This window comes from Urocampus carinirostris, chromosome 13, assembly GCF_059441175.1.
Source record: "Urocampus carinirostris isolate Australia breed hairy pipefish chromosome 13, RoL_Ucar_1.0, whole genome shotgun sequence".
Taxonomy (NCBI): Eukaryota; Metazoa; Chordata; class Actinopteri; order Syngnathiformes; family Syngnathidae; genus Urocampus; species Urocampus carinirostris.
Genome location: NC_142361.1, coordinates 31543220 through 31568130, shown reverse-complemented (window position 1 = coordinate 31568130; position 24911 = coordinate 31543220). Strand labels below are relative to the sequence as shown.

General features: G+C 38.6%; 2 protein-coding genes across 2 annotated transcripts in view; one reads left to right on the top strand and one right to left on the bottom strand.

Moving 5' to 3' along the window:
* prkg2l (protein kinase cGMP-dependent 2, like) overlaps window positions 1–5453 on the top strand; it is a 42804-nt gene extending 37351 nt beyond the window's left edge. The window contains exons 19-20 of the mRNA XM_088351020.1: window positions 2197–2263; window positions 5144–5453. Coding sequence (XP_088207146.1) covers window positions 2197–2263; window positions 5144–5239 — 163 coding nt within the window. The 3' untranslated portion in view covers window positions 5240–5453. The remainder of the gene's footprint in view (window positions 1–2196; window positions 2264–5143) is intronic.
* A 1339-nt stretch (window positions 5454–6792) lies between these two features.
* LOC148354335 (uncharacterized) overlaps window positions 6793–24911 on the bottom strand; it is a 62391-nt gene continuing 44272 nt past the window's right edge. Inside the window, exons 4-8 of the mRNA XM_088351873.1 lie at window positions 23418–23562; window positions 18221–18345; window positions 15763–15884; window positions 13150–13254; window positions 6793–10660 (exon numbers count right to left, since the gene is read on the bottom strand). Of these exons, the coding sequence (XP_088207999.1) occupies window positions 13158–13254; window positions 15763–15884; window positions 18221–18345; window positions 23418–23562 (489 nt within the window). The 3' untranslated portion in view covers window positions 6793–10660; window positions 13150–13157. The remainder of the gene's footprint in view (window positions 10661–13149; window positions 13255–15762; window positions 15885–18220; window positions 18346–23417; window positions 23563–24911) is intronic.

Here is a 24911-nt window from a genome sequence, read left to right as displayed (position 1 = left end):
ACTGTATTATAAGGCGCATGGTCAGCTTTTGAAAAAAATTAAGACTTTTAGCTGTGCCTTATAGTGCGGAAAATACGGTACTCCTTATATATAATGTGTATGATTAAATAACATTATAAGTAAATACATTATTGTACATACAAATGAAACCTCACTATCTAAATAGTACTGTATCTTTAAAGTATTACTTACATGTATTAATTTTGTGTAAAGTTAAATTACATTGTAAGTATATGTACTATTGTACATACAAATGAAACCTCAATATCGAAATAGTACTGTATCTTTTAAGTACTGCCTATACGTAACAATCAATTATACTTCGACAGAAATACTAAAAAATACCAATACTATAATATAAAAAAATAATAAAAAAATATTACTACAAAAATACTACTACAAGAAGATTACAACAGAAAAACTGCAAATTACACCTACAGTATAATAATATTACAAAAATTCTCCTATGGAAAGATAAAAAAAATACTACAAAAAAAGAAACTACAGTAACACTGTACTACAAAAATACAACAGAAATACTGCAGATATACAACAAACATTCTTACGTGGAAATACTACAAAATATAACAGAAAGTGGAAGCAAGAGAAAAATAATAGTACAGTAATACAACAAAAATACTATAATTAAAAAAACTACTGTAATAATACAAAAATATGACTGATATACAACAAAAGAACTACAAAATTACCACAGAAATTCTAATAAAATACTTTTTGGGAAATAAGTCAATTATACTTCGACTGAAATACTAAAAAATACCAATACTATAATTTTAGAAAACTATAAAAAAAAATACTGCAAAAATATTACCACAAGAGGATTACAACAGAAAAACTGCAAATTACAACTACAGTGTAACGATATTACAAAAATTCTCCTATAGAAATATCACAAAAATACTACAAATATAAAACTACAATAACACTGTACTACAAAAATACAACAGAAATACTTCAGATATACAACAAACATTCATATGTGGAAATACTACAAAATACAACTGAGGTAGTACGAAAATACAAAAAAAAAGGAACACTACAAAAATACTATAATTAAAAAAACTACTGTAATAATACAAAAATACGATATACAACAACAAAAACACAAACGTACTACAGAAATACTAATGAAATACTGCTTTGGAATTACATCAATTATACTTCGACTGAAATACTAAAAAATACCAACACTATAATATAAGAAAACAATACAAAAATATACGACAAAAAGACTACTACAAAAGGATTACAACAGAAAAATTGCAAATTACACCTACAGTATAACGATACTACAAAAAGTCTCCTATAGAGATATCACAAAAATACTACAAAAATAAAATTACAGTAACACTGTACTACAAAAACACAACAGAAATACTGCATATATACAACAAACATTATTATGGGGAAATACTACAAAAGACAACAGAGGTAGTACGAAAATACAGAGAAAAAAATACTACAGTAATACTACAAAAATACTATAATTAAAATACGACTGATACACAACAAAAAAACGACAAAATTACTACAGAAATACTAATAGAATACATCTGTGGAAATACATCAATTATACTTCGACCGGAATACTGAAAAAAATACTATGATATAAAAAACAATAGAAAACTATTACAACAAAATACTACTGTAATGATCCAAAAATACGACTGATATACAACAAAAAATCTACTTTCGAAATACAACAAAAGTACTACAGAAATACCAAAAAATACTACAATGGAAATACTACAAAAACAGTACAAAAATAAAACTACAGCAACACCCTAAAAAACTGCAGAACTTCAATAAAAATATAAATTCAGTTATACTAAAAATGAAATTAAAAAAACTACAGTAATACTTCAAACCTGAATAACAAATAAAGTGGTTAAAACAGGAACCTATATACTATTTTTCTCTAACTGTAGTCGTTTCAAAATCAATTTGATAAAACTAATGCATTAGCCCTGGAGTAGAACATGGAATGAGTTCTAGTAGGTATGATCAAGTAATAGGGGGCCCCAAATCGGATTTTGCTTAGGGCCCCCATTAAGGCTAGGGCCTGTACAGATTCGCATAAGAGCTGCAAAGTTCTAATTTTGTCCTTATTCCACACTATAAAAAGAAAACATCACAACTTGGGGATTGGTGTGATATGGCTTCTGTGTCCTCTAGATGGTTCCAGGGTTTTAACTGGGAAGGACTGAGGCGCCGCAAGCTAGTGTCACCCCTAAAGAGAGAGGTGAAATCTTTTGATCACTTACTTTTAACCCTACTTGTATAGCACAAAGGTTTCTTATGTGGTCCCCATAAGGACCGTTGAGGTGCCCACAGACTTTGTCATTTTTATCTTTATTGTTTGAGTGAATCCAGTTAACCCTATCTATAATCATGAACCCGGTAATAACATGGTAACAACATAGTAATTACCATGACACGTTTTTATTTTTGAGATTCAAGTAAATTCCACTTCATCGGCTTCAGGGACAATAATTAGATCTATTCAAGTACTGATATTTTTTTTCAAGTACTGTCACGTGATACTGTTGTTGTGTGCAGTAGCATGCTTCACAAGCGGTCTGCAGTCAGCACACGAGAGCAACGTGTTTTTCTCTTTCGGCATGGGGTTTTTCACTGAATGTAAAGAAAAGGGGGATACGTTTTGGTTCTGTAAGGTTTTAAGATTTATTAGACTGAAATTGTGGGGTCTAAATCGACCTGTGCTGTTTTAAGTTGGCTAATCGCTAAAATAGATACACCAGGCATTCGACTTGTTACAACTGCATTTGTAGAGGTGGAGGGGCCAGGAGAGGAGGAACTTACGTCCGTCTCCTTGGCCGCGCTCCTAACTCTGGGGGGCACTTCCCCCACCACACTGTTTTTATTTAAGTAGAACAGAGGGGGGAAAAAAGAACCGCCCCTTTGGGCGGTACCAATATTTGAAACAGAAACGTGATACCATCTGGTTTAGAAATACACACTTTTGAGGAAGTAGTTTAAGCCCACTTTACAGAAATCTGACTCCGAAGGCACTTCACGAGTCTTGTCTAAACCCTTACAGTTGGAGCATGTTCAAAAGTCGGAGAATTTTAATCAGCTGAGCGACGAGGATAGTCCACATATTAATTTATTTAGCCTAATCAAAGAGTTGAACAGATCGGGTCTTTCTGCCTTGCCAAATTACAATCCTGTGGAGAAGACCCACGTATTCCAGGGTTTTCCCATGTTATAACACATAGCGATGTTCACGCCCCGTGACCAAGCTGCTGCCAATTGGTCCACACTGTAGCCGATGCAGACTTCCCAATCCCCCTTTGAAGAATGGGAGGAGGGGTGATAGGTCATCGCCCTCCGGAACACACTCCATTCCCTCCCAGGCGAGGAGATAAGTCAATGTTATCTGCACAGAATAGAACAAAACGCACATTCCAACGCAATTCGTGGTTTACGACACCCTTCTGCCAGAGTTCGCACTCAAAGGCTGAAGTCAGATTTAGGACAAGTATATTTGACTTTATGTAAAATAAAACAGTGTGCAATATAGTATATAACTTCAGTAGTTACCCAAACATGTTAATATTCCCCGGATTACCGAAAACAAAATAAATCATCATCAAAATTATGGTGTAAAACCGCTTTTATCACTTACCACTCCTTCTTTGAAAATGACGGCTTGGGTATTTTAGACAGTGGTCTTCTTCATCTCTGCTTTCACCTTTTCCGAAAATTTTACGCCGGTAACAAAACGAGTAGTGTGCATCCCTCTTCCTTTCATCATCACAAAAATCATAATTGTTGTCACATATAAAAGCAACAGTTAATACTTCCGTGTACTTTAATATGTTAGCGAAAGTAAAATATTTCAAAAAAAGAGAATAATCGGCGAAGGAAAAGAATGCTTCGCTATGCTTGGCGGCCATTTTTAATGTCAGAGCTGTGCCAGTAAACAGCAGGATCACGTGACTTTGAGACTGGAATGTGGCCATGGTGCATTGACCCCATTAAGAGAATACAATTGAGAATCTATGTATTCAACACATTTCATTTTTCATCTTTTTATTGGCATATTTTACAGGAAGTACATTAAACTAAATTCAAATTTATGCGTTTAATAAAGCGAATGAGTAAAACAATCTGCAGTTTTTTAGCTCGCTATCTGGGTATCTTTTTAGCTTTGTAGCTAGCGATCTTGCTACCTTTTTATCAAGCAATCTAGCTAGCTTTTTACATCATTTGTATGCTAGCTAATAATTTACCTTTTTTGCTAGTTATTGTTAGGTTTTAAATATTAAAATGTATCTTTTACCAAATTTTTCGAATTAGTTATTTGACTCCATTAACCAAACACAAACTACATTCACCCAACAATGTGCGCTCATTTCTTGATGGAAAAGATGAACAAGAATAGGCGACATTTTCACACGGGGGCAGATTTAATTTAATTAGCAATTTAAGTGTACTCCATCGAAAATGGCCGAATTAGTCGAATTAGTGTCGTCGGAGTCTCTGGCAAGCCTTCTCTCTAGTCCTCCAGCCTTCTCCTCTCGGCCCACGTCCAAGAGGGTGTGCCGACTCCTCCCATGGGCGTGCCAATGAAGCCCCCCGGGCTCCACCACCTCGGAGAAGAGCGTTTCTACGTCATCAGGTCATTGTTCTCAAAACATCGCCTGCCGTCCCCCGTCAGAGTCGTGTTATCAACAGAACTAGACAAAATATTCTGCATTCGGAACGGCGCGACCTGTCATTGAACTATAGCCTACTCGGTGAAAATCTTCATTGCACTCAATAAATGGAACTTGTATTCAATCGTATAAAATCCTTTATAGTCAAATGTATAAAATCCTTCATTATCAAGCTAAATTTTGCCCTCTGTCCTAACTATCTATCTAGCTTTTTTAAGCTTTCTATCTGGCTATATAGTTGGCTTTTTACTTTTTTAGCTAGCTATATAGCACCCTTTATTTAGCTATTTAGCAAGCCATCCAGTTGCTGTTTTAGAAATTCCTATTCAATTGGGTGTAGTTTGCACTAAAGAGTATGAAAAAGTACTTTAGAGCTTGAAAATGGTTGGAGACATGTTGTACTCAAGTATTTTAAAGTATTTTTTTTCTCTCTCTCTCAGCTTAATGGACCAATGGATCACAGTCACTTTGACATCTTTCCTCCGGATACAGAAGTTCCTCCTGATGAGACTTCCGGCTGGGATAAAGACTTCTGATTTTTTTTTTTTTATGATTATTTCGTCTGTTTTTCTACTTAAAGTACTTCAACAATATATCCTTCCATTAAAGACGTGCATTGAATATTTAAGCCCCAATACAATGAATTTAAAAACCTTTATTTTCATTAACGTCTTTCAAACGCTAAGCTTTTTCTTATGCGATTTTGAAAAGGATAATAGTCTTTGTGATATTGCGCTCTAGAAAAAGAAACGATGTCAATTTTAAATAAGATGTAAAAAATAAAAATAAAACAGCTGCTGACACATTTTTTGCCTGTTCTTTGGGTGACCTTTCCTGTTGTACCCAACTCGGCCACTTGAGGGCAGTATTGTACACACATAAATAAACGCATGGATGCATAGACAAGTGTTTTCCAACCTTTTCTGCATTCAAAAATATCGACGATTGAAATGTTTAAAAATTATTCCATTTTCATTTTATTTCTAAAACTTAAAGTGACATCTTAAAGGTCTTTTTTTTCTTAAGAATTGATATGAAAATCAAACAATTAGTAAAGAACGAGTCCAATAATCGCGTGGGCTGTAATTACACTAAGCTTTCTATTAATGCAAGCAGGGTTTAAATGGATTACTTTCAATTACTTTTGGATTACTCCAATACCAAATATGCTAATAAAAGACAAAGGAGACTAAATATGAATAAAATTACTAAATTTTGTGCAGGCTTGGGGAGTAACGGAATACAAGGAACGGCAAAAATGATGTTGGCAAGCTGTTAGTTTTGCCGGAGATCAAAGACATCAAAGTCAGGAGAGAAAGCTTACCACGTGTTGTGAGTCATAATTTTCATCTCATCTCATTAGCTACACCGCTTATCCTCAGTAGGGTCGCGGGGGGGCTGGAGCCCATCCCAGCAATCATCGGGTAGTGGGCAGGGGACACCCTGAACTGGTTACCAGCCAATCGCAGGGCACACGGGGACAGACAACTCACTCGCTCATTCAAACCTAGGGAAAATTTGAACCGGCCAATTCACTTGAAATGCATGTTTTTTGGAATGTGGGAGGAAACCGCAGTGCCCGGAGGAAACCCACGCAAGCACGGGGAGAACATACAAACTCCGCACAGGAAGTCTGGAGCTGGATTTGAACCCACACAGGAGGTCCCCAAGACATGAACTGTGTCGCACATGCGCTAACCACTGCACCGCCGTGCCGCCCAGTCATAATTTTATTCATATTTAGTTTATTTTGTCTTTTATTAGAATATTTGGTATTGGAGTAATCCAAAAGTAATTGAAAGTAATCAAGTTAAAGTAACCCTACCCAACCGTGAATTCGAGAACGTTAAACTATCATCCTGAGGCTTTAATCTACCCGCAGGTTGCGAGTTGGAGACCCATGCATTAAGCTGTGTTGATAAGAGATCCTTGCAGAGGACAAATACTACACGTTTGAGTACTATTTATCTGTATTCTACTTTTTAAAGGGACATATTTTTGGTTGATCTCACATGTAAACCATTTATTGTAAAATGTAATATTCACGACAATGATACAAAAACAAAACAAATCTATTGTAATATTTTACTTTATTTTCATACAAAATAAAGGAAAAATATGCATTCAAGCATGCCAAAGATATAGAAAATAGAAAAACAAAATGACATATATTTTTGAAAATAGAATTCGTCCAAACATTTCATGAATTGTGTAAGTAAGTTAATGAGGATGAAATGAAATTTTGAAAATGTTAACAGGATTTGCGGTTTTATTACTGGGTAATATGCTGAAATGTGTGTAACACTGGAAAGGTCTAAACTAGACAAATATTTTCTGTTGATTTCCTGATTTTGAGGGGGTTGATGTTGAATGCTATTTTTTATATTTCATTTTAAATCATTTAAAAGCAAATGTCCAAAAATTCAAAATATTCTAATTGCTGACGCCATCTTCTGTCTGAATTCATCATTGCAGCCTCTGTCAAGCTGCTGGTGTGCCTCTCTTAGACATACTCAAATAAACTATTCTTTTTTACATCTTTTTTTGAGATCTGGGTTGGCATTTGGACTGTATATGAAACATTCCGTTTCTTACTTTCGCCATTTTCATCCTACAACTAAAGAAAACAACAAGCACGCGCAGGTAATCACTCTCTCCTCCTGCCTTTGTTTTTCCTGCAAAAAAAGGCAGATAAAACCAGACAGGTGTGGTGAAAAAATAATACATATAAAGGCTCTTTGAACTCACTTGGGCATTCTTAACACATACTTAATAGAGAAAGTATTTCATTTTAAACGTTTTAAGGACACCAAAAACCACGCACCCCATCTTTCATGAATTGGTCATTTTTTAAAACTCAACAAAAAAAATATGGTTAATGATAAATTCCGATCGTATTTGGCTGCTGAACTAAATGTAGTTTTAGTTACCTAAGAGAAATATTTCACAGTTGAAACTTTTCATGTTCTCGGTTATCTTCCAGCAGATATCCACCAAACATGTTTTTGAGGTACAATCTTTGAATAAGTATTTACAAAACATCACGTCTTTATCAAATATATTGAAAACTGTACTTTCACCACCACCTATTTAAAGCTAAATATTTGTGTATATTGCACATTAGATGGACTGGAAATAATTGTAAATAAGAGTACAACTATAACTTTGAATCAAATAATACAGTATATTGTTGTAGAGTCAGTATTGGGTACACAACATAACTAATGATAGGTTGGTCGTTTTGGTTGTAACATTTCTCAGAATTCACTGTGTGAAAATAACTTGTTTTTATATTCCTAAATATAAAAACAATCTTTCACACACACACACACACACACACACACACACACACACATGAAGTAACGTTTCAATAATCAGTCTAATTGCATCTTTTGTACGTTTATCAGTCTTGTACTCTTTTATTTTGAAGTCGCATTTCCGGTGTATTTTTCTGTTTCCTGTGTGAATAAAGTTAACCAGACACACGGGGGCGGGCAGTGTGGCCGGGGCACTCGCCCGAGGTGGTGGCCCCGATGGGCCACCGGACAGTGCTATTAAATTTATTTACCTTAATGCTTGTTTTTATTTGAGTAATTCTGCCAACATAGAGTTCATATAAGTTTTAACTTTATCACTAACTAGGTTGGCAGAAGACAAACAGGAACTAGTCAATAGCCTGGACAAAGCATCAACCCAGTATTATGACCAAGGCTTCACAAACATCACCATCAACCACAGAGAGCTAGAACCTGTCAGCAAATTCAAATATCTTGGAGCTGTCATATCAGAAGATGGGTCAAACCTAGAAATCATAGCCAGGATTCGCTGAAACCATAGTCAGTCTTAAACCCATCTGGAGGAACAAGAACATAGCAGTGGAATCAAAGATGCAAGAACTGGTTACTTCCATCTTCTCTACCCTTGCGAGACATGGACTCTCGAAGTAAAACTGTAAAAGTGAATCCAGACCTTGGCGATGCGATGCTACAGGAGACTTCTAGGAATCAGCTACTTAGCCCATGTGACAAACGAAACGGTGTGCAATACCATTACAGGGACCAATGACTAACATTTCGGTCTTTTCAGAGTTAAGACGCAAGAAATTGAGTGACATCCACTCTTTTATCTCAATGAGGCAGGCCTCCAAATTTCCACAGTTTAGTGTGGTAGATTCCTCCAACGGAAGATATAGTTGAGTGTCGTCTGCGTAGCAGTGGAAGCTGATATTGTACTTGCGAATAATATCACCTAATGGAAGCATGTAAATGCTGAAAAGAAGGGGGCCGAGCACTGAACCCTGCGGAACACCGCAGGTAACATTAAAGGGCTCAGATGTCATTTCACCATATTTAACACAGTGCGTCCTATCTGAGAGGTAGGATCTGAACCACGAGAGGACAGTTCCTGAGAGACCAATCCATTTTTCCAACCATTCTAGTAGGAAATTGTGGTGCACTGTGTCAAAAGCACCCCATAGCATATGAATAACCTACTCTTCTCGTCGGCTGAAAAATAGTCTGTGTAATATAGTGTAATAATCTGAGAAGCCCTTTGAGACTCTTCGTGATTTAGGGCTATACAAATAAAGATGACTTGACTTGACTTGACATTGGACCCTACGAAGAACTGTTATCAACTGTGAGAAGAAGGAAACTTCAGTGGTATGGTCACATCACAAGATCATCAGGACAAGATAGTTCTCCAAGGCACTGTCCAAGAGGGCAGTAGGAGAGGAAGACTGAAAACAACATTAAGGAATGGACTGGTACCAACTTTTCCATGACCCAAGAACAGGCCAGGGACTGTCTACAGTGTAGAAGGCTGTCCAGAGTTGCGTCCTTATTGGTGCCCTGACGACCCATGCGGTTAAGGGATCCGTGAACCGTCAAGCTGCTGGTGTGCCTCTCTTAGACATACTCAAATAATTTTTTTTTTGTAATCTTTTTTTAAATCTGGGTTGGCATTTGGACTGTATTTGAAACATTCTGTTTCTTACTTTCACCATTTTCATCCTACAACTAAAGGAAACAACAAGCACGCGCAGGTAATCACTCTCTCCTCCAGCCTTCGTTTTTCCTGCCTAATGCGCTCTGTGGCCGGAACAACGTAAAACAAAGTCAGATAAAAGCAAATAAGTGCGGTAAAAAAAATATATATACAAAGGCTCTTTAAACTCACTTGGGCATTCTTAACACATACTTAATAGACACAAGAACAGGCCAGGGACCGTCAACAGTGTAGAAGGTTGTCCAGAGTTGCGTCCTCATCAGTGCCCCGATGACCCATGCGGTTAAGGGATCGGTGAACCGTGATTTGGTGTCATGATTACCGGTATGCATCACCCGTGCCCGCTCCTTTGGCGCCAACTTTGGCTACCTGTCCCTATTCAAACCCACTCCTGTCTGTCCCCTTTTGTCAGTCCGTCTGCAAACCTCAGTTTACACTAGGCAAGCCTTTTTTGACCCTGACTCCAACCTTTATTTTGCTCCTGTCTGACCTGTTTTTGATCCTGACCACGTTTCCTCTCCTCTCCTTGGCTTACAACTCGTTTCTGACCCCGACCACGTTTTTGCTCTCCTGTCCCGGCTACTGACCCGTTTTTTTCTGTTCCCGACACCGCCGTCGCTCGCCACGGTAGTGCCACAGAGCGACCTGCTTCCCGCGATCACCGGATCGTGTGTGCAACCCTTTCCTTTCTTCCAATAAAACTAAGAGAAATCTAACGCAAGTGGGTCCTGTCTCCGTCCTGGTCTTGACATTTGGTGGTTTATGCTGTTTTAAATGTCTTTTTACAAAATGTGTCAGATGTACAAAACACTTCTCCTCCCACGTACTGTTCACCAATTCTTCTGGATTTTCACATCAGTTCCCATTAAGAATCCCTTGACTTTTTTATTCTTTCCACTCCTAAATCTTCTGCGACGTCTCCTCTCACGTATGTCTGAAGGCATCTGGATCTGGTTTAAGGAAAAGACATGGAGGGAAAGTGTTAGTCACTTTAAGTGTACAGTATTGGTATGATTCACAGTATATGAAGTGGAGGAATGTGAGTTTTCTTCTGGTTTTTGGTCTGAGTATTTGGCTGACCTGAAATCTATGAGAGAGAGAGAGAGAGAGAGAGAGAGAGAGAGAGAGAGAGAGAGAGAGAGAGAGAGAGAGAGAGAGAAAGAGAGAGAATGGGGGCGAATTGCATCCTCTAAACCACAGGAGTCAAACGCGAGACAACACTCAGAGAAGCGCAAGAGAAAAACAAGCTTCAGGTTGAGATATGTCAATTTGATGTTGCCAAAGCTAGGTGCCTCTCATAAAGACACTATACTTGTATTTATTTCTCTCTCTCTTTCTCGCTCTCTCTCTTTCTTTTCCACCCCTTTTCTCCCACTCTGTCTCTGTCTTTTTCACTCTCTGTGTCTCTCCTTTTCTCTTCCTTTGTTGCTCTTTGCCTTTTTCTCTCTGTGTCTTTGAACCTCTTTTGCCCTGACTTCATTTTTTCCTTTTCTCTCTTTCTCTTTTCTCTTTCTCTCCTCATACCCTTTGCGCTTTCTTTTCTCTTTTCTCTCCTTCTGTCTTTCTATTTCTCTTTGGATTTCTTTCTTCCTCTCCTTTTCTTTTCCCCCTCTCACGAATTTTTATCTTTTGTTTCCCACGCTCTCTCCCTCTCTCTCTTTTTCTTTCTTTGTCCCGCCCTCTCTCCTTTTCCCTTCTCTTTCTCTTATTTCTTTATCTATCTTTTTCTTTTAATCTACCAGTCCGGCCCCCCACAGAATGTTTGTTCTATCGTGTGGCCCCCGACTTAAAATGAGTTTGACGCCCCTGCTCCAAACGATTGATTCATTAAAATCACTTTTTCAAAATAAACATGGGGCGGGGGGTGCACACAGTTGGTGGCTGGGCTAGAGTCTCTGATAGAATGAAGATTTAATCCAAATTCAATATTGTGTGATTACTGTTCAATTGTAATTTCCGACAGAATTTCATACCTGTCAACCTGTACGTTTTTGCCGTACAAAGTACGTTTATTATGCATTTTAAGACGAGTACGACGTAGAAGAAAATCTGTACGTAAAAACGCAAATGTGTCAATTATGGGTACCATGCGGTATACACCGACTATCACGAAACGGCAAATCAATCAAGTCAAACGAGTTCGCCGCGGTAGCCTCTTTCTCGGCATAGTTTTTTTCGTTGCAAACGAAGCGAGCGGTTTGATGCTACTGTGCGCATGCGTCTGCCGCCTAGGGATTTCCCATCATGCATCATTCCGTGGTGGTTGTGTAGTGAATGGAAGTCCGTCTCTTTTTAGAGAACCGGCTTTTTCGGCTCAACTCATTCAAGAGAGCCGGCTCTGAAACGGCTCACTTGCTTTGATGCATTATATTACGAATTATGATGTTGTATAAAGAAGTTAAGGAAAAAAAGAAGTATAAAAGGAGAAAATGAAAAAAAGACAGGTTTGTGGTTATCCCTCTAATCGGAATATTACCAACAATAATTTAATGCAGAAAATGAATTTGAATAAGAAAATGTATTATTCTACTTAATTATATTTGCATGTACCGTAAATTCCGGACTATAAGCCGCTACTTTTTTCCCTAACTTTCAACCCTGCGGCTTATTCAGTGATGCGGCAAATTTATGTTTTCTAACGGCCGCCAGCGGCGCTCGAGTGTTGCTACCATTAACTGCCCTGTCCAAGCTATATTATTATTATTAAAGCTTTAAAAACTCTCTCGGTGTACCCTCTTTTTTTGTAAATATGTGTAACCCATGTATAATATGTATTTGCAACTGTATATTTTTGTAATGTATTTTTTTGTATTTATTTTAGACACTTATTCTGATATGTTTGCGGGTGAACGAAAAATGAGGGGCGGAACAAACGCGGGGTGCCGAGTTTAAGTGGGGACCGCTAAAGGTGAGGGACAGACAAGCAAAGAAGAGGGGGTAAGAAGTTGGTTAAAGAAAAAGGAGTTGCGTGAGTAACTGTGTTCATCTGATATATTTTTCCCACCCTTACCTTAGGAAATATACACTTTTTTACTTGGATTATTTTCAACGGGACCCGGACTCTGCAGGTCTGCATTAAACCTTAAGTACCGGTATCATTTTCCGTTCAATTCGCCGGCTGTGATTTTTGGACTGTGGACCTTAATGAAGGACATTTAGTTTCAATCGCGGGACTTGAACTCGGGTTTGGGTTAATTTTGTGTTTTTGTTACGCGTTTAAATGTGGGCACATGCGGCTTATATACAGGTGCGGCTTGTGTATGTAGAAAATCGGTTTACCTCTTAAAATGCGGTGGGTGCGGCTTATAATCATACGGTATTTTTTTCCTTCCACAGTGAACATCCAAGCTACTTCATTTTTTGAACTTTTTTTATAACTACATCAATAAACACGTTTGGGAAAAAAATATGGTGTAATATCAACAGATGTTAGCGCTACCTCAGCATTCAGTGGAGCCAAGGCAGGTGCACTTTGTTGGGATGTCCCAAGACAATCATGGAGTTCCTGTTTCTGGCAGCCAGTTCCTTTCGTCCCAGCTCGGGCCTGTTCGAATCACAGCGATCATAAAGCATTTTTTTAGACATTTGTTTTGAGTTATTAGGATGTCGACCATCAATACTGCTTACACAGTGTGTGGGGGCAAAAAATGGCTTTTTGTGTATTATGCAGATTTTCATCTATCCATCTATCAAACTACCCACCTACCTACTCACCTACATATCTATCTACTCACCTATCTATCTATCTATCTATCTATCTATCTACCATTTACCCATCTACCATCTATCCATCTCTTGCTCTCTCTCTCTCTCTCTCTCGCTCTCTGCCTGATTTTCTCTCTCCTTCTTTCTTTTGCTCTCTTTCTCTCTCTGTTTTTCTTTTGCTCTCTCTCTCTCTCTCTCTCTCTCTCTCTCTCTCTCTCTCTCTCCCTATGTCTTTCTTTTGCTCTCTCTCTTTCTTTCTCTTTTGCTCTCTCTCTCTCTTTTAGCCTCATTCTCTTTTGCTCTCTCTATCTCTCTCATTCTCTCTCTCTCTCTCTCTCTTTTGCTCTCTCTCTCTTTATTTTGCTCTCTCTCTCTTTCTTTTGCTCTCTTTATCCCTCTCATTTGCTCTCTCTCTCTCTCTCTCTCTCTCTCTCTTTCTTTTGCTCTCTCTATCTCTCTCATTCGCTCTCTCTCTCCCTTTCTTTTGCTCTTTCTTTCTCTCTTTTGCTCTCTCTCTCCCTCTCTCTTTCTTTTGCTCGCTCTCTCTCTCTCTCTCTCTCTCTCTCTCTCTCTCTTTTGCTCTTTCTCTCTCTTTTGCTCTCTCTCTCCCTCTCTCTTTCTTTTGCTCTCTCTTTCTCTCTCTCTTTTGCTCTCTCTCTCCCTCTTTCTTTTGCTCCCTCTATCTCTCTCATTTGCTCTCTCCCTCTCTCTCTCTCTCTCTCTATCTCTCTCTCTCTCTATCTATCTATCTGAGTTTTTTTTATCTTTCCCATCCTCAATCTTTGTCTGAGTGCCTCCAAAAATCATCGCGCTCAAGGCTTACATTCTAACAAATGACTAAATAAATAATCCGTACATTATTTGTTTTCATCCTTTTTAAAATTGTATTCATCAAGATATTTATACAATTCCATGCAAAAATAAAACACTTCTGAACTAGCCCCGTTGTTATTTGAAATGTTCAATGCAAATGATTCAATTTAGTGTTTACATACTTCATATTACGTTGCTTCCTGCTTTTATCTAAACACATGTATAAATTATGAGTGGTTCAACAACCAATTGGATGAAATAGGCCCTATATATATACAATGAAAAAGTAAGATCAAAGCACATAGGCTCTTTGAACTCAGTTGGGATTTCTTAACACATACTTTAACTTACAAGAAATAGTGGATCGGCTCACATTATCTTCTTCCTCAAGTATTGCCGGGGTATTGGATCAAATACGAAAAAGTTTATACGTTCATCAGCATTTTATTCCTCCTGGTGGGGCCCCTATGCAATTTTGTTATAATACTTTGAAAAGCAATGCACATTTAATGCGTCTTGGGATCAAAAGATCGCAGTTCGAATCCCGGCTCCTCCGTGTTACATATGTTGTGGAAAATAGACTTGCATTTGTAGGATAGATACAGAAAGAAATGTAGAAAGACTTGCTTACAGTTGTGAGAGAATGTTGACATCATTTCGGGAAGGTCCTTGGCAGCCTTAAAAGGGCATGGGACCTTCGAGGACTCTCTGAGCAAACTGAGGCGAACAACATGTCCTAATAAGGGTACGACAGCATCTTCCTTGTTGTTACTGAGGACTAGGGCCGCCTTTTGGGTTGTACTCAAATTGAAGCTATAAAAGCGTTGTTATGTCTGGAGTCTCTGAGTTCTTTGGATGACAAAATAAAGAGCTCCCCCTCATGACAAGGCCTCCGTGTACTTGATTAAATCACGTAAGAAGACTTAAAAGATATTGAACCTGCACTTTCTCCTACATTTAGTGGCGCCCAACGTGGGGCTCGAAGTGTCCTTGGGTAAGACACTGAACCCCTAATACCCCCAATAAGCAAGTTAGCGCCTTACATGGCTGCAATACGAGGCCGCTATTGGGAAATGTGAAGCACATTGTAAAGCGCTTTGGGAAGTCATTGACTTGAAAAGCGCTATATGAATGCAGATCATTTCATTTCATTTCATTTCATTTAAAAAACGCTTCAAACAAATTGTACGCATCAGGTTTACAATGGATCAAATGTTATGGAAGACTACAGCACAAAGGGTGTCAATTTCCACCTACCTGGCGAATATTTCAGTTTGGGCTTAGGCTTAAGGTTAGGGTCTTTCAGAAATTCTGCAAAAGGTTAATAAGGATTATTTTTTAAGACTAAAATATTTTCCAAATATTCTGCAGTTGTTTTGTACTTTATTAAACTGCTTGATAAATACTTATGAAATTAAGTTAAAAAAAAAAGTGTTTTCCAAAATTATAATGAATACTAGGGGATTCTAGGACCACCTACTCTATTTGTGCATGCCAATACAGGTTTTGCTTTATATACAGTTAATATTCCCACCTGTAGAGTTGTGGACAAGACATCTTAAGTGAAGTATTGCTTAATCCCAGTTTGCTCTTGCTTCTCATGGTTGTTTTCTTCGCCAGGTCCTTTAGTCTTCCCCATGTGTCATAATCGCTGGGCTGATGCATTGGCACAAAGGGTTCAAAAATGAATTAATCACAATCTTGAGAACTTCTTAAAAAAAATTTAAATCAATGCACAGGAATAGAGATGCAATACATGCTTAGTTTCTATTTCCATCCATCCATCCATTATCTGCACCGCTTATCCTCATTAGGGTCCCGGGGGTGCTGGAGCCCTTCTCAGTTGACTACGGGCAGTGGGCAGGGAACACCCTGAACTGGTCGCCAGCCAATCGCAGGGCACACAGAGACAGACAACTCACTCGCTCATTCACACCTAGGGACAATTTGGACCAGCCAATTAACCTATTATGCATGTTTTTGGAATGTGGGAGGAAACCAGAGTGCCCAAGCACGGGGAGAACATGCAAACTCCACACAGGGAGATTGTGGTAGCTTGACTTGAACCCCATACCTCTGCACCGTGGGGCTGCGTGCTAAACACCCAGCCGCCGTGCTGCCCTTGTTTCTATTTATTTCTTTATTTGGCCTTATACAGCAGTGTTTCTCGATCATTTCTGAGCCAAGGCACACTTTTTCCATAAAACATCTTGAGGCACACCGTCCGTGGAACATTTTTTGAAATATGTTTAAACAGGGTTGGCCCAGGGTTTTCCCATCCAAATCTAAGACATTTTTAAGACGTTTTTAAATCTATATCAAAATTTAAGACCAATCTCACAACTATTCTTGCATACAGGCGTGGGAGGCGGGTGCCAAGAAGTGACGAACCCCATTTACAGGGAAAAGTTCATTTATTTGAAGTTGTCAATAAGAAAAATTGTGACTTCATTTTTATTGTGTTTTTTCCTCTTAACACATAACAAAGAATGAAAGGTTTTTCTCCCGTTTTCCTGACATAATGATCTAAAAACGTATGTGGTGCTCCAAAAAGGAGAGACGAGTTTTGAAAAGAATACATTTAGCTCTTTAATTCAATTGGTCAATACATTTTTTGTTAGAATAATTTATTGACCACCCATATTCACTGCAGTCTGGTTTTCAAGTATTCCTCCAGTATATTTGGATTTAATTTATTTGTCAAGACCATAACGGAAACAGAACCCACTCGCGTAACGTTTCTCACAAATTTATTAGAAGAAAGGGAGGGGGTTGCGCCCACGATCCGGGGATTGCTGGACGCGGGAAGCAGGTCGCTCTGAATGCGGAAGTGGAACTTCTGTGGCAAGCGATGGCGGTGTCGGGAACAGAAAAAACGGGATAGAAGAGCAAAAACGTGGTCGGGATCGGAAACAAGTCGAAAGCCAGGAGAGGAGATAGATGTGGTCGAGATCAAAAACGGATCGTTATTCGGTACGGGAGAACAGACGTGGTCGAGATCAAAACGGGAGACAAACAGGAACAAAAAACGGGACAGGCGAAAAAGGGCTTGCAGTGTAAAAACAGAGATTCGCAGACGGATCAACCAAAAGGGGAGAGAGTTTAAATACTGACAGGGAGCCAATCTGTTAACAAGCTGCAGCTGGTGCCACATGGGCAGGGCCAATTGGGCGCCATGGCAACCGTTACATTATTTAGATAAATAACAAAACTTTTATGCCCATGAAACAATCAAAACGATGTATTTTATTATATTTACAGCTCAAACCTGAACAGTTTCATCAAACAAAATGGGTTGTTAAATATATTTCCCCGTACTACCTCATGAGCTGGTTGATAGTGTACAAAAATAATGCTGCCACCTACTGATATGGATGAATGTTACAGTTACTCGACTGATTACTGGAAAATAAAAGATACCGAGCAACGGCATGCTTTTTTTTGCAAACATAGCAGCACGGCGGTGCAGTGGTTAGCGCTTGTGCGGCACAGTTCATGTCATGGGAACCTGTCGTGGGTTCAAATCCAGCTCCAGACTTCCTGTGCGGAGTTTGTATGTTCTCCCCGTTCTCTCCCACGTTCCAAAAACATGCATTTCAGGTGAATTGGCCGGTCCAAATTGTCCCTAGGTGTGAATGAGCGAATGAGTTGTCTGTCCCTGTGTACCCTGCGATTGGCTGGCAACCAGTTCAGGGTGTCCCCTGCCCACTGCCCGCAGATGGCTGGGATGGGCTCCAGCCTCCCCCGCGACCCTAATGAGGATAAGCGGTACGGCTGATGAGATGAGATGAGATGAGATGAGAACATTGAAAAATGTTCTTCTGGACACTTAACTCTCATGACAACTACTTTTCTGCCGCACTTACTCAAATGATCTAGTCGAAAACCAAACATTCTGGTAATAACTCTTAAAGGTAGACGATATTATCACTCCTTCCCTCAGAATGATAACAAACTGAAATGACTGCAGAAGCCTCGTGCACGTGACTCACCGTCCGATGAGGGATGGAAAGCATTTCGGTGCTTTCTCGGACGAAGACTTCCCCTTCGTTGTAACTCATTCTGTTTGCATTTCTTCTCCACCGAGGGCTCTGGGTCAAGTTGTTACAACTCACGTCTGCAAGTATTAGAATGCAAGTTAAATGAGTCTTACAAACAGAAGTGATATACTTTTGTGTATAAAGGTTACTCCTACGATATGACGGAAAATAAGAAAGGTTTACTTCTCATTGACATCAATTAACTAGATTGTGTGAATTACACAATTTGATGCAGTGACCTGCAGTCAGGGGAATGTAAAACCTCCCGTCTCGATTATTGTAATGCACTACTCTCCGGTCCCCCGAAGTCCAGAATCAAGAGCCTACAGCTGGTACAAAATGCTGCAACCAGGCTTTTAACTAAGACAAGAAAGTTTGATCACATGACCCCGATTTTAGCTAACCTGCATTGGCTCCCTGTTAGCTTAAGATGTGATTTAAATGTTGGTGTTATAAAAAAAAAAACATGCGTGGACTTGCTCAGATTTAATCTCCCCCTATGTTCCGGTCCGGAGCCTTTGCTCTGAAAATGCTGGTCCACTAGTGATCCCAAGAGCCAAGAAGAAAACTACCTGAGATTCAATCTGCAGTGAAACTGTTTCAATCTAGGCTTAAAACACACTTCTATTCTCTATCTTATGAATGACTGTCTCTCTTTCTCTCTCTCTCTCTCTCTCTCTCTCTCTCTCTCTCTCTCTCTCTCTCTCTCTCTCTCTCTCTCTCTCTCTCTCTCTCTCTCTTTCTCTCTCTCTCTCTTTCTTTCTTTCTCTCTCTCTCTCTTTCACTCTCTTTGTCTCTCTTTTTCTCTTTCTTTTTTTCCTCTTTGTTTCTTTCTCTCTGTGTCTTTTTACCTTCTTTCGCTCTCTCTTCCTTTCCCCTTCTCTCTTTCTCCGCTTCTCTGTTCTCCCCTTATTTCTTTCTCCCTTACTATTTCTCTTTAGATTTTTTTCTTTTTCTCTCTTTCTTTCCCCCAATCTCACTATTTTTCTTTGCATCTCTTTTCTTTCCGTCTTGCTTTACCCTTCACTCTTTCCTTCTCTCTTTCTTTATTTCTATTTCTCTTAGGATTTCTTTCTTTCTCTCTCTTTTTTCCGCCTCTCCCACTTTTTGGCTTTTTATCTCTTTTGTTTCTCACATTCTCTCTCTCCCCCCTCCTCTCTGTCTCTCTATACTTTTCTCTCACTCTCTTTCTCACTCTCTCTGTCTGTTTTTCTCTTACTTTGTTTCTTTGTCTCTTTCTCTCTCTTTGTCTTTTTACCTTACTTTTTCTTCTCTTCTTTTTTTCCTTTTCACTCTCTCTTCTTTCTTTCTCGTTTCCTTTCCCCTTCTCTTTTTCGCTCCTTTTCTCCCCTTTTCTCTTACTCTCTTTCTATTTCTTTTTGGATTTCTTTCTTTCTCTCTCTTCTTGTCCGCCTATCTTACTATTTCTCTTTTTATCTATTTTGTTTCACACATTCTCTCTCTCTCTCTCTCTCTCCCTTTTTTTTCTCCATTTCTCTCTTTCTTTGTCCACCTACTCTACTTTTCTCTCCCACTCTTTCTCTAATTTATTTCTCTCTATTTTTCTTTCTCCTCAATCTACTTGTCCGGCCCCCGAGAGAATGTTTGTTCTATCGTGTGGCCCCCCGATTTAAATGATATGGTAACAGGTGATAGGGTACCAAAATCATCGTGCCAACTGCCGTTAAACACTTGAAGTGTGTGAAGTAACTGTTCTGCCTTTGAGAAACATATAGTGTGGTCTTAGAGTACCGTTCTGTGGTTGATATGTTAATTGTTTGTTGCTGAAGGAAAGAAAAGAGAAGCGCAGAACTTGGACGGGAACTCAGAGGCCAACTTTTGAACGCACATGGCGAATTTTTTTTTATGTTGCTTTTGACAATAATTGTTCGAAAAGTATGAAAGGTCTTGTGATTGTTGGAACGAGGAGTTTTGTTTATGGTAACGTTTTGTGCAATATTAGGTAATCTTGTTTGAATTGTTGTGAAATGATACTGCATTTGATAACTGTTCTACCTTTGAGAAACAAATGGAGTGGTCTTTGACTGCCCTCTTGTGGTTCACAGGTTATTTTTTTGTTGCTAAAATGAATTGTAGTTGAAAAACCAGGTGTCATAAAGCTAATTTATGTTCTATGTAAAAAATATTTAAATTTAAATGTAATTATATATTCTTTTCTTTGTGCAAACATAGCTCTTACTGTAATTTAAATTTCAAGAGCCTAATAATCCACTTCACTTTTGAAGTTATATACTATTTTACACACTGTTTTATCTTACGTAAAGTCACATATACTTGTTCTCAAATCTGACTTCAGTGTTTGAGGGCAAACTATGAGAGATGGTTTGTCGTGAACCGCACTTTACCTTTCAGTCTGTGCAGATAACAATGATTTAACCATCTCGCCTGGGGGCAAGGGCGATGACCTATCATCATTCTCCCAATGCTTAAAATTGCATTAACACGGCTCGGACCAATCAGCCAGAGGCTTGATCATGGGGTGTGGACAGTCCATCCCATGTGGCATAAAAGAGGCCACCCGGAAGCCCCCCCTCGTCTCCTGCACATGATTATAATTGGCACAGACAGAGACCTGATTTCTTCAACTATGTGATTCGGCTAAATAAATTAATATGTGGACTATATGCGCCGCTCGGCTTAATCATTTCCCTGACTTTAGAACATGCTCCGACTGTAAGGGTTTGCACAAGACACGTGAAGTGTCTTAGAGTCAGATTTTAGTTCAGGAAATGTTAAAACCTTACAGTTTATATAGAAAAATATTGGAGTCGTGAACCTTATAACCCAATGTACCTTATAGTGCGCAAAATACGGTACATTATGAACACATTTTATTGCTATTTACCCAGAAGCATTCCTTAATGAAATGAAATGATCTGCATTTATATAGCGCTTTTCAAGTCAAGACTTCCTAAAGCGCTTTACAGTGTGCTTCACATTTCCCAATAGCGGCCGTGCATCCATGTAAGGCGCTAACCTGCTTATTGGGGGTATTAAGGGTTCAGTGTCTTACCCAAGGACACTTCGACATGTAACACGGACGAGCCGGGATTCGAACTGGGATCTCTTGATCCCAAGACGAGTGTTCTACCTCCTGGTTTGAGCAAAATGTCAAATTTTCTACCTTCCTGAGGCAAAATTGACACATTGCACAGGCCATTCGACAGTCAATGAATAATCCGCCAGGAATTCTGCTTCGTGCCCTCGCCTGAGTTATAATTTCCCCGAAGGACTAGCAAGATGTCAGTGTTTATCCACTAAAGCAGTGAAAACACAGCAGTAGAATTAATAGAGATGATGAATCCATTCCCACATGACTAATGTGGAGCTGGACAGGTGTCCGATGACAAAGTATACATCGAAACTGAAAAGAAAAGGGGTTGCTGAAGGGGCAAGTTTCAAATTGAAATACTGTTTGTTTTTATAAAAGACACTTCAGATCCATTACTCAAGTGCAAAAAAACACAGAGAAAAGAAATGGTTTTCAAATATTACAGCATCAGGGTTGGGTAGGGTTACTTTAGCTTGATTACTTTCAATTTCTTTTGGATTACTCCAATACCAAATATGCTAATAAAAGACAAAAGAAATTACCGTAAATTCCGGACTATAAGCCGCTACTTTTTTCCCAAATGTTCAGCCCTGCGGCTTATTCAGTGAAGCGGCCAATTTATGTAATTTTTCTAACGGCCACCAGCGGCACTGGAGTATAAAAGGTAAGATTAAGACCAGTAGAATATGTGCGCCAAGAAAGACTGCAACCTCTAAGTTTATGCATACATTGTCTATTAAGTAAAGGTACGTTCCGATAATGAGGAAGACGCCCTTGATGGCGATAGTTATGAGGAGGAAGTTGAGGACGAACTACATTGAATTTTATAATTACGGGACGCTTCTTTTTTTGATAGGCACGTTTGATGCATTGCGAGCGTGATCCTACTAGCGTGTTGCTACTTTTCACAGGCACGGTTTGGGATGAAAGTTATATTATTATTATTAAAGCTTTGAAAACTCTCTCGGTGTACCGTCTTTCTTCGTAAATATGTGTAACCATGTATATAAAATGTGTATTTGAAACAGTATATTTTTGTAATGTATTTATTTTAGAGATTTATTCTGTTATGTGTTCAACGGGCGAATCAAAAAGAAGGGGCGGCGCAAACGCGGGCTGATGGGAAGTGGGGTAAAGCTGAGTTACCGGTAGATCTGTCTGTTGTCGCAGCGGACAATAGTGGATATATATTTTTCCCACCCTTAACTTTGGAAATATAATTTTTGTTTCCTTGGATTACTTTTAACGGGACCCGGACTTTACAAGTCTGCATTATACGTTAATTACGGGTATCATTTTCTATTCATGATGCCGACTGTGGTTCTAGGATTGTGTATTATTGACTTTTGGATTGTGTCAGTAGGAGTCTAGGAGGTTAGGACCTTGACTCAGTCTCTTGACTGGAAGCAAGTGTCTCGGCCAATTGGCTTTGTAGTGTATTATGATTTGACCGATAACAAATAATGGAAAATCAATAAAGAATTTAGAACAATAAACCTCGACAAAACCACAATTGTGGAATTTACAGCCTGGTCTGGGTTAAACTTGTGTTCGTGTCACAAGTTTTAATGCGGGCGCACGCGGCTTATACACAGGTGCGGCTTGTGTAAGTACAAAAGTGGAAAATCACTTAAAAAGTTGGTGGGTGCGGCTTATAATCGGGTGCGCTTTATAGTCTGGATTTTACGGTAAATATGAATAAAATGACTACATTTTGTGCAGGCTTGGGGAGTAACGGAATACATGGAACGGCAAAAATGATGTTTGGATTTATTTTCATTTTGTTTCTGTCGCATTTTATGTTAGTTTTGCCGGAGATCAAAGCCAGGAGAGAAAGCTTACCACGTGTTGTGAGTCATCATTTTATTCATATTTAGTTTATTTTGTATTTTATTAGGATATTTGGCATTGGAGTCATCCAAAAGTAATTGAAAGTAATCCAGTTAAAGTAACCCTACCCAACCCTGTATAGCATATTAAAACGTATTTTTTTTGCAGGGATCAATATGGAAATGTGCCTATCTGACACTATTCCGGCCTAAGGTGCATTTTACCCCCCAATATGTAAATTCTTACAGCTTTGGGATGATGTTAGAGGTTGCTGAGAGACTTCTGGGATGGTGGAGAGGTCGGAGAGTGTCCCGCTGAGGGACAGAAGATCACCAGCGTCCTCAAAAGCTAGCATGGCTGCACCACAACTGCAATGATGTTGGAAGAAGTCCTGTGATAAAATATAGCAATGTTATTCAAGCTCTAGTGTGGAGCTAAAAAGTGAAATCAAATACAGTAGAATAGAAAATAATCCAATGTAATCTGGTTATGTCGAAAAGTTCCAGCAATTAAATATTTATTATAATAAAATTGTTTTTTTTTACTTGATTTAAGTACCTCAAAATCCATGTATATTCTAATCTAATTTTATCTTGTCACTTTAAAAAAGTCTGCCGATTCAATATTAAGCATGTACATTTCAAAAACAGGCTCCTAAAGTTGGGATCTATTTTGCTTCGATCTTGAAAAGATTTATTGTAATCTGATTAGGTCTTGTTTTCTTTATTTATCTGTTTTTGAGTTTGTACTTGTCCTCATGTAGGTTTTAGATCAGGGGATGGTGTAATAATAGTCAGTAGTTTGTAATAATATGTGGTGTTTGCAGCCCTTTGAGACTCCTTGTGATTAAGGGCGTCACAAATAAACATGACTTGACTTGACTTTCTTCATGCTAAGGTTTTTGAGTTTTTCCTTGCCTTCATGTAGGTTCTAGATCAGGGAATGGTATAATAATACGGTAGTCGGTAATTTGTAATAATCTGTGGTCTGTAGAGCCCTTTGAGACCCTTTTTCTTAATTTCTTTATACAACATAATCATTCCTAATATCATGCATCAAAGCAAGTGAGCCGTTTAAGAGCCGGCTCTCTTGAATGAGTTGAGCCGAAAAAGCCAGTTCTCTAAAGGAAACAGACTTTCACTACGCAACTCGAACTGGAGATCGGCGTGCAGACGAAAACTCAAACCGCGAGACCAAAACAACAATGGCGGATCTGCCTCTGAAAAGTTTGGAGTGCGGTAAATCTTTGTTAAAAAATGATAGTGACAATTTCGTGTCAAAAAGTTGCGTCCCGGGGACGCACGTTGATTTGACACTATGCGTCCTCAGCAAAAATAATGCGTCTAGGACGCAGGGACGCGGGCAAACGAGAACACTGATAATGTAATCTAAACTAATCTAATTGCTTTATAAAGATCGAATACTTTAATACTTAAAACATGAAATAGACATGAAACACGCAACATTGTTTTATATTGGTTCAACGTTTCCAAAATACTAATCATATTTAATCTTATTTGTATCATCGAATTGTATCTACTCACTTTAAAGAGGTACGCCACTTTCAAACTTTTGTTATAAAATGTGATTAACATCTCCAAATAAAAGGTTTAATGTAATATAATATAATTTATTATAATCTAATGTACAGTACTATACAATAATTTAATTATTTTAAACATGTCCGCTACTTTCATTTCTTATTATTTACAATGCAACTAAAAGCATCGTTCCATTTGA